We start from the raw sequence: 11,050 nt of genomic DNA on the forward strand, positions 1-11,050 counted from the left end.
TCTACCCCACAACTATAAACCATAATGAGACACATAAACTCATAAGAATTATATGAACAAAATCGACAAAATCTTTTCAATTATCACAAGACATTCCTGCTGGAAGAGTCCATTGTATGATTCCGATAATATATATATGTGCTTATGAATCACTATCAAATAGCGTATCCTGCCCTGTCGGTGGCACGCGTCACAAAGACATGTTGAAGAAACACGGAAACATTGGTCCAAGTCAAAATATGGATTTGCATCAGACGTCATTTTTGTCACTATCCCAAATCCTAACCGTATTATACGTTTAATGAAGCAGCAACATATATTTTCACCGTTCTATTCCTTTAGATGGGCAACGTATTGAATGACTGCGCGGAAACCTTGGCCAAGACGCTGGCAGACAGTGCTGGAGACGAGATTGTCTTGCGAGAGTACGTAACTTTTTTATGTCATTAACAACCATATGTCAGTAAAGACGTCAACAGCGCGTTATGGCTTAGCTGTTATTGGACATTGCAGCCCTAGAAACTCCGTCGTGACGTCGTGTGTCAACTTCATAATGTCCCAGTAGACCTTGCCAATCGTTTTACTTACAGTACACCCAGTCAATAATGTTGCATAGAGTACATATCCTCAATCGTTGTACTTACAGAGCACATTGTCAATCACTTTGCAAAGACTTAACTTAACAATTACCTTACTTAAAGTACAGCTTCTTTATCACTTTACTTACACAAGACATTCTCGATCGCTTCACTTACATTACACCTTGTCTGTCACTTAACGTTAAGGACATCTTGCCAATCGCTGTACTTACTGCAGAACTAGACAAACGCTGTACTTACTGTACACCCATTCAATAATGTTATATAGGGTACACATCCTCAATCACTTTACTTCCAGTACACCCATTCAATAATGTTGCATAGAGTACACATCCTCAATCGTTGTCCTTACAGAACACATTGTCAATCACTTTGCAAAGAGAACATCTTGACAATCACCTTACTTACAACAGTCTTGCGAGAGTACGTAACTTTCTTATGTCATGACCAACCATATATCAGTGAAGATGTCAACAGCGCGTTATGGTTTGGCTGTTATTTGAAGTTGCAACCCTAGAAAATGCGTTGTGTCGTCGCGTGTCAACTTCATAATGTCCCAGTAGACCTTGCCAATCGTTTTACTTACAGTACACCCAGTCAATAATGTTGCATAGAGTACACATCCTCAATCGTTGTCCTTACAGAACACATTGTCAATCACTTTCAAAGAGAACATCTTGACAATCACTTTACTTACAGCAGAACTTGTCAATCGCTTTACTTACAGTACACCCAGTCAATAATGTTGCATAGAGTACACATCCTCAATCGTTGTCCTTACAGAACACATTGTCAATCACTTTGCAAAGAGAACATCTTGACAATCACCTTACTTACAACAGTCTTGCGAGAGTACGTAACTTTCTTATGTCATGACCAACCATATATCAGTGAAGATGTCAACAGCGCGTTATGGTTTGGCTGTTATTTGAAGTTGCAACCCTAGAAAATGCGTTGTGTCGTCGCGTGTCAACTTCATAATGTCCCAGTAGACCTTGCCAATCGTTTTACTTACAGTACACCCAGTCAATAATGTTGCATAGAGTACACATCCTCAATCGTTGTCCTTACAGAACACATTGTCAATCACTTTCAAAGAGAACATCTTGACAATCACTTTACTTACAGCAGAACTTGTCAATCGCTTAACGTACAGTACACACTGTCAATAATGTTGCACAGAGTACACATCCTCAATCGTTGTCCTTACAGAACACATTGTCAATCACTTTGCAAAGAGAACCTCTTGTCAATCTGTACTTACAGTACATCTTCTCCATCGCTTTACTTCCAGTACACCTTGTCAATCACTCTATGTAGAATACACATTGTTAATCCTTTGACACAAATACCTCAAAAGACATTTACTAGCAGTGTTAGGGCGGGGACGCCGTGAATGGGGGAAAACGAACCCAACCGGAAGCTTTAACTACTTGGCTAGCCCACAACCTTCACGTTAAGGTGGGGCGGTCGGGTAGCCTAGTGGTTAAAGTGTTCGCTCGTCACGCCGAAGACCTGTGTTCGATTCCCGACATGGGTACAATGTGTGAAGCCCATTTCTGATGTCCCCCGCCGTGATATTGCTGGAATATTGCTAAAAGCGGCGTAAAACCATACTCACTCACTCACTCATGTTAAGGTAGGGCCCGTACAGTGTCCTTTTGTTATTGTTCTCAACTCGAGTACCTACAATTTTGCTATTTCTCAAGCTTTGTTTGTCTGTTTTGTTATTGGACATGTCAGCAATATGACAGCAGCCTGTAAATAATCGAGCCTGGAGCAGACAAACCAGTGATTTGCATAATGAGTAAAGTCCCACACCTGGGGATTCGTTAACCTGTAATCAACCAAGAAACAAAGACTGATCATCTGATCCATGTAGGCGCCAAGCACAGATTGCTGTGGTCCAATTCTAATCCACTTCGATCTATTTAACATGAAGCATGTTATACGTTTGTATTTCATTTGCAATTATGGTGAACATCACTAAATATTTAATCAACAGGCATTTTGGTCAGTTTTCCCTGGAGGTGATTGTCAAAGCAGCGTTTGGCCTCTACACCGACACCAATGACGTCATATACACTAAGTTACGGCAGCTGATTCGCCCTGGGAAGAAAGGAGCCTTCTCCCACTTTAGCAGCAGTGAGTCATCATCCATCGTATTTCCATCTGATAGTGGGGATCACTCTAATGTTTTAATTCAATCTATATTGTTTTCCAACAAAATAATCACTGTAAAAAATGAAATATGAAAATACATGATTTTAATTGAGACAAGAAGATAAAATTGAACTATGCAGTCGGACCCCGGTAACTCGAACCTAGCATTGATAGATCAAGACAGACAGATCAAGTAACAATTTGGCCAAATTGTACTGTTTTATAGCCATGTTAGCTGATTGTGTAAGGAAAGGTACTAGATATATTTAAGAGAATTGTTCACTGCTTAGTGGAATGTTCTTTGCGCTTCTCAAAACTGATTACGTAGCACAATAAATAGGTACAAAATTATATGATGAAATGAGTTTGGGACAGAGTCAGTGGTTCGAGATGACGGTATGTATTTTTATCTCGTTATCTCGAAATATGAGGTCAGACTTATATTATGTATTTATATTGTCGGTTGGGAACGGACAATAGGTTCGAGATATATATCTCAACATTTGAGATAACGGTGTCCGGCTGTATTTCCATTGTGAAAGCTTCTGTTATTCTTCATGGGGAAGAAGATAAATAGGTCTGGTAGTATTTCCCGTAATGTTTGTTGAATAGGATGCTTTTAAGAAATACATCATGTCTGAAGTCTTGTGGCAATGTACCAGGTAGACTCTTTGCATAAGTTCATAAAATTATGTCACAAATTTAGTGCCAGGTCTGACTCGTGATTTCTGAATATCGGGTTGTAAGACAAGGGACTTCGAGTAAAAGAATAACAATTCAAAATAATATATCTTAATTCTCGCAATGGTTGCGGCATAATGTTTAGAAAACTAAAATATGCAAACAGCAATGTACTACGTGTTGGGTTGGTCTTGGCAACAGGCGTCGCATATTGACGAAGCTATGCTTTATTTCCAGGTATGTTCCCATCTACTGTACCTGTGTTAAAGGCACTTGGGTTCAGCATTCTTCCCAAAGAACCATATCAGTACATTTTGCGCGCGCTGGATGACATCTTCAACTTGAGGAAACGCGAACCTAAGAAAGACGTATGTCTTAACAGTTATTTAGTTAGGCCATTTGTTAGTGAGTGTAACGCGATTTTGGTAGCGCCTAAACCATACTGGTGCAAGCACCAGTGGTCACGACTCTAGGACGTCTCTGCCCCGAAAATAATCTTACTTAAGGAGGACCCGGGATTCGCACCTCCAATCAGCGGATCCTGGTCTATCTAGAGGACACAACAAAAATTGTTCACCGATAATTTGAAATTGATGAATGCATTATATTTCAAATCAAATTATTATTTTAGAAAGGTAATAAGGTCCGCCCTCAACCCATTTTAAAAAAATGCACTTTTAATCTTGAAGGAAATAGTAGAAACTTTTGGAAAATGAGTGTATCGAACACATGGACATGTTCTTATTACTAAATGTAACACCTTCCCAATAGACACTTACACATAGTCGGATATCAATAATGGTGTGTTTGTAAATGGTTGTCAACGTATGGTTTCATCGAGAACATTCATGGACTTGAGCATAATGCAGCCTTCTTACGCTTACGGGGACACAAGGGGCTAAGTCGTCTAAGGCGCCGCAATTCGCTGTGCAGAAATGCGTCCCTTGGGTATGCCAGAAACCTATGAGATTCGAATCCCGGTTCGCCCCGATTATGTTTCTAGGTTTGTCATCACCATACCCGTGCTCGTGGTTTCACCAAAGTGGTAAACGTTTGAGACCTGCATCACTTAGGGCTTTCCTCCCACATTAAGCTGACACGCCATGGCATAACTGGAATACTGTTAAAAGCGGCGTTAATCACAACACACTCACTCTTGCTATTACTTTTCACGTCCTTATCAAACTCAGATTTGCAGTGTCCTTGATATGTTTCCAGAACAAAGACTTCCTTCAACTGCTGATTGACGCTGAAAGCATAGATATATCCGACGCAAACCAGAAAACGATCAAAAGTAAGCTTTTTAATATATTCAACAGAGTAACAGCATGCGATCATGATGTATCGTGCAACGTCATAGAGACATACTTATGGCGGAGTCTGGCCGAGACAAGAAGTGGCTGATAGCATTACGAAAAGTTTGTTAACATAAAAAATATAACACGATCATTTGAATCTTATTATCAGAACGATTTGTATTCACGAAATATATAAAGCGTTATTTTTTCTCAAATATTTAGAGGATAGTTCATGTACCTAGTGAAATATGATGTATCTTTCATTGAGTGACATGGAAAAGAAGACATTTTCACGAGTTGCCAGTACACTGTATTTTCACTATCTACACAGAAATGTAAATGTTCCGAAGTCCGGTTACTGTCGCATACGACAGAGACACGGGCGAGTAACTTCGTTAGCGGTAGTTCCGGAGTTAGACGTTGTTATCAGTACGGTGTTTGAAATTGAAACATATATTTAGGATAACGTACGTTAACCCTCAACTTTGATATTAATATGTACCACTCCAGTTTTGATAGGGATACGTTTATCCTTCCATGATACATATCTGATTGTCCCTCACAAAGGTTGAGCAGTACACATAACTTAATATGACCCTAGAAACAAACAGGGTGTGATTTTCAACAAAAGGAACAGAGCCTTCAGGGGTTACAATTTGACCGCCGTTACCATAGTATATATGTTACAGTCAATGTGTAAAATGATTGAAACTATCATTTAGACAATCCCTTGGGCACGCCAGAAACCTATGATTGTGGGTTCGAATCCCGGTTCGCCCCGATTATGTTCTAGGTTTGTCATCACCATACCCGTGCTCGTGGGTTTCACCGAAGTGGTAAACGTCTGAGACCTGCATCACTTCGGGCTTTCCTCCCACATTAAGCTGACACGCCGCGATATAACTGGAATACTGTTAAAAGCGGCGTTAAACCCAACTCACTCCCTCATTTAGACAATTTAGACTAAATATTTCAGTCATTTTACATTTATTTTTGTATTCTTTTCATTATCCTAAAATAAATGGACATTTGCAAGTCAATTTGTAAATTGGCTTAAATATTTAGTCAGTTTTCCAAGGTGAAACACATTTGACACATTGCCTGATTTGACACTTTTGCTGTAACATATACATGTTTACTCCAGAAATGAGCCGGGATGAGATACTGGGCCAGATGTTCATGTTCATCATAGCGGGGTACGAGACCACAGCCTCCTCCCTCAACTTCCTGGCCCACTCTCTGGCGGTCCACCCCGATATACAGCGGAAAGTGGTGGACGAAATACATCAACATCTGGACCAGGTGAGGATAAACTACTCTCGTCTGCATCTGCATAACTCATCGTCATGTGCTGTTGGGGTCACGAGCGGTCCATCTAAGGTGTCACACTTTCATATGAGTTGCTTCCTTTAGACGTTCCAGAAACTTAATTTATGATTGCGGGTTCGAATCCCGGTAACGCCCTGATTATATTCCTTGGCTTGTGAGCACCATACTCTTGATCGTGGGTTTCACCAAAGTGGTAATTATCTAAGACCTGCGTCAAATCGGCCTTTCTCCTCCACATCAAGCTGACACGTCATGCTCGATGAAATATTGTTCAATGTGGCGTAAAACACAAGTCACTCACTCATATACTTGAGTATACAGTATAATCAATATCAATGTGATGCCCTTCTGGTGTTGTAGTAAGTGCAAGATTGTGTGAGAAATGTGAAATGTCTTTTATCCATTGATTCCTTTCAAACTAAAAGTTCTGTCACAAACTGTATCTAATGCATCTCCTCATTGCAGCTATAACGGTTTTATTTGTTAACATTTTCAAATGTTTTTTAGATGCATTTTTAACCTTATAACAATACTGTCAGTTATTGAAATCTTGAAAGGAAATTGGTTGACACTTCAATCCAATCATTATATGGCGCAAACTGTATCCTTTTCAACGAGACCCGTGAAAATCCGGGTAGAATAGGTCTTCAGCAAGCATGCTTGTCGTAAGAGGCGACTAACAGGATCGGGTGATCAGGCTCGCTGACTTGGTTGATGCATGTCTTCGATCCCAATTGCCTGGATCCATGCTCATGATATTACTCACTGGATTGTCTGGTCCAGACTCGATTATTTACAGAACGCCGTCATATAGCTGGAATATTGCTGAATGCGGCGTTAAACAACAAACTAACCAACCTTTTCAACGAGCCGTTCTTTAAACAAATATATTTTTCAAAGAATGCTATAGATCAAAGATGTTTGTAATCGCTAATGGTGGAATTCTCCGAACAATTAACGTTTATATCACTGTCTGAAAAAACATTTAAGATATGATTCGTATAATCCTTCAGTATGAAACATACGAAATTGTATTTTTGATTCAAGGTTATTGAAGGAAGGAAAAACTTCAACATTAAAATTTACTCAAATACATCGTGATCAAGCTAGACTGTTTTCGGGCCGGAAAACAATTTTCGCTCTCCCTTTTCAGGAAGAGCCGACATACCACAACGTGGGCGAGCTAACTTACCTGGACCAGGTCGTGAAGGAAGTCCTACGTCTGTATCCTGTCATATTCGGGTAAATATCCTCGAACACATTAAAATGTCAAATCAGGTTGAATGAATGTACACGTTAAAGGGGACACGGATTGCCAGTCGTCTTCGGCGCCGGCGCCGCAATTCGGCGGTTGATAGCATGAGCAACGATCCACATCATCGGAGTATCACCAACCAGGTCACCATCCATCCCAAGTAGTCGGTACTTATCACGAGAATGGGATTTAGGGGAGCTATTTTTACCCGGAATTCCCAAGGATGCAGTACAGAGGTAGTAGCAATATGCCACGTTATCATGTCCATTTTCTATCACAGGGTGAACAGACAAACCGCGCGGACACGGACCATAAAGGACGTGACGTTCCCAAGGGGAAGCAACGTCTACATCCCCATCTTCCACATCCACAGGGACCCTGCCATCTACCCAGACCCGGAGACATTCAACCCGAACCGGTAATTCAACGACTGTCGTCATTCCACGTCAGTTTGTTCTTCGGGCTGTGCGTTTCTTTGTCTGTTTATTCTTTAAGTGCGCTAACGAAGGTTTGATAAAGACTTTTCTCGGGCAACGATGAATGGCATCTTTTAAAGATAAAGAAAAGAACAGTTAAGAACGTTTATAACGAACACGCTTATAACGAACTGACGGATATAACGAACTGATTTTTTGGTCCCGACTATTTGCTATTGTTATACTGTATATATGCTTATAACGAACTAAGGTTATAACACACTAAAGTTAGTGGTCCCTTTGAGTTCGTTATAACCGTAGTTTACTGTATATTATATGGTTATAAAAGTTTTATTCTTTCACTCGAACTCGTTTGACTCATAATATAAACAAGTACGTGAGTATACTAATATGAGTAAAATAGACCGAAATATCCAAATAGGACCAAGTCTATTTTTTCTTCCATGTTTCTATTGTTCCTCATCTTTACAAACATGGCATCATCTTTAAAAACATGGCTTCATCTTTAAAAACATGGCATCATCTTTACAAACATGGCATCATCTTTAAACACATGGCATCATCTTTAAATCCCGTGAAGATCCAGGGTAAAAGGGTCCCCAGCGAGCCATGCTCGCCGTAAAAGGCGACTATGTTTGTCGTAAGAGGCGACTTATGGGATCGGGTGGCCAGGCTCGCTGACTTGGTTGATGCATGTCATCGTATCCCAATTGCGTGGACCGATGCTCATAATGCACATCACTGGATTGTCTGGTCCCGACTCGATTACTTACAGACCACCGTCATATATCTGGAATATTGCTGAGTGCAGCGTTAAACAACAAACACAAATTTTAAGACTTCAGTAACTGACAGTACATAGTAACCATTCCAATCATACTGAAACACAGTTGTAGTAATGCTTTCAATGTACTCGCTTGTCAGAAAAGGTCTCCTGGAGTACCCCCAATAAGAGGATTGTCGACATTTGTTAGAATTCATTTTGTTTGTAATTTGGTGTTTTCTATCCCACATGCGATCAAACAGACACAAAGTTTAGTCTCCGTAAACAATTCTGCAACCTTTCGAACCGACTTACTAACGGTTTACTTATTTCTTAAAATTCAGTAAAAGATGGCCGTAAGCATTTTAATCTCATTAAAATCAAATCGATACCTGTCTGCGTCTGAGGATCGCAGGACACCTCCATGGAAGGTCAAAATTGCATTTAGCATACATCGTCCTGGAGAGAAGATGTTGATAATGACGTTTTTCTGGAATATCGCTGCTTCCACAGAATGCACGTACTGTCCTGTTCCGCACAGCGACCTTAGCATAGTACACTTAACAGAGACTTGAAGTAGTGACGTAAAGCCTGGGGAACCTTTGATCAGCACCATCATGTATTACCATTGACTGAACAACAACAACAAGGAGATGACTACACCAAGTTGCACGACGGCATTGTACTGTTTGGGTATTTTCCAGATGGTCTGAACACACGGAGAGACACCCGATGGCGTACATTCCGTTTGGAGCTGGTCCAAGGGTTTGCGTGGGGATGAGACTGGCGGTGTTCGAACTGAAAGTGGCAATAATCAAAGTCCTGAGGGCGGTCAAGTTCAGCACGACGAAGAACACTCAGGTATTCGCAATTTTTTACACTTTCACTCCGTACTTCACAAATCTGGTAATTTCATAACTGCATATTTGATCTGTAGTAAAGATCAACCACAAAGTCTGCGTTGTATTCACATCTTTCCCGAGACCCGTGTCTTTCTTCCGCATCCATATAAGTATTAAAAAGTCAATAAAAGTATATTGAAGTCATCCTTGTCGGTGCCTCAGTTACATTATTTGGATTTCGCATTATCAGGAATTAGGTGCAGTAAGACTTGATGTTATAGTTTCTTTTTTTGCTTGTTATTTTAAATGGATTTCGAATTATCAGGAATTAGGTGCAGTAAGACTTGATATTATGGCTTCTTTTTTTGCTTTTTTTTTAAAATGATTTCTTTACAGTTTGCAAAGTTATGTAGTGATGTAAATGTCCTTTCTGACACTAGGTGTTTATTCTAATTCCATGACCTGTTGTAACGGTATCATTATATTCAGAGGTTCTGGGATATTTCGACACGCAAATCACACATTCTCTCTCATTGAAAAGAGTTCTGCTTCCTTTTCAGGAAAAAATCATCTTCACCAACAGTAGTTTCTTGACACCAAAGACGCCAATAAGACTTAAAGTGGAAAAGCGGTAGATCAATGAAGGTTATCGTGTGAGTGTGTTTGGGAATATGTAATGTTACATAACATACAAGCGGTATAACCTCTGTATCATACGTCATTCTGAATCGAAATAAGTACTCTCATCTCACACAAATGGTACCTAAATTTTGCCAGTTTTCCTGGAATCTGCGCATGAATAAATCATGTCACAATGTTATTGATTAGTCAGCCGGACAATAGCAAGCAATAAAGTTCCAAATGAAACTTGATTGTCATGGGGTTTTATAAACACTGACTTAGGGTAACTTATTTAAGTGGCATTTAGAAATTGATGTGATGACCAATGTAGATAGTTCTATGTTTATACAACTTCTTTATTACAATGACTGCGACATTTCGGTGTTGATACTAACACCGTTATCACTCAAGTGATGAACAGAAATGTGAAGTACTTGTAGGAAGGCAATATACATGTATGTGGATAATTGATTGTTTACACAAGTTAATGTTTACACATAATAAGGTTACAGTACAAAGCCTGAGTGATATCGACAACACATTTGTCATCCAAAGCCAAGATGATGATCCAAAAAAACAAACATAGTATACATACGATACTGTCTTCCAATGAACTAGTCCTTATCAGTCAGTCTTGTTTCACACAATCCTGCCTTGTTAACCCTGTATATGTACAGCTATTACACTCTAACCTTATGTCTTGTGTAAACATTGCCGTGTATAAATATCAATTATCCACATGTATAGAGCCTTCCTACTTCACATTAATGTTCACCACTTGTTTAAATGAATAGTTTGTTCAGAAAAATAATGAATAGCTTGATAAAAAATGAATGGTTTGTTTTGTGGAAATTAACCTTTAATCAAACCTCATTTTTTGTGTTAAGAGTGAAAATGAAAAGATTGTTTGATCGTGCTCAGTAAATACATAGTTCTTTTGGATACAGCTGGGAACCAAATAGATTGTTCTTGTAGCTTAATGTGTTCAAATAAAACATTGTCCTCATTGATGTTTTTTCAAAAGCTGCAGTCAGCAATATTTAAGCTACTACTACTCAGCAT

The 11,050-nt window shown here is 39.5% G+C and overlaps 1 protein-coding gene across 1 annotated transcript; it reads left to right on the top strand.

The window, feature by feature from the left end:
• Positions 1-342: 342 nt before the first annotated feature.
• On the top strand, positions 343-10,002 carry LOC139475456 (cytochrome P450 3A14-like). The gene is made up of 9 exons (XM_071258664.1): positions 343-425; positions 2,605-2,744; positions 3,681-3,811; positions 4,662-4,737; positions 5,886-6,043; positions 7,224-7,312; positions 7,606-7,743; positions 9,230-9,386; positions 9,928-10,002. Exons 1-9 carry the CDS (start codon positions 343-345, stop codon positions 10,000-10,002), a joined length of 1,047 nt encoding a protein of 348 aa, XP_071114765.1.
• The last annotated feature ends 1,048 nt before the right edge of the window (positions 10,003-11,050 follow it).

This window comes from Haliotis cracherodii, unplaced genomic scaffold (assembly GCF_022045235.1).
Source record: "Haliotis cracherodii isolate W230 unplaced genomic scaffold, xgHalCrac1.p SCAF_3, whole genome shotgun sequence".
NCBI classification, from domain to species: Eukaryota; Metazoa; Mollusca; class Gastropoda; order Lepetellida; family Haliotidae; genus Haliotis; species Haliotis cracherodii.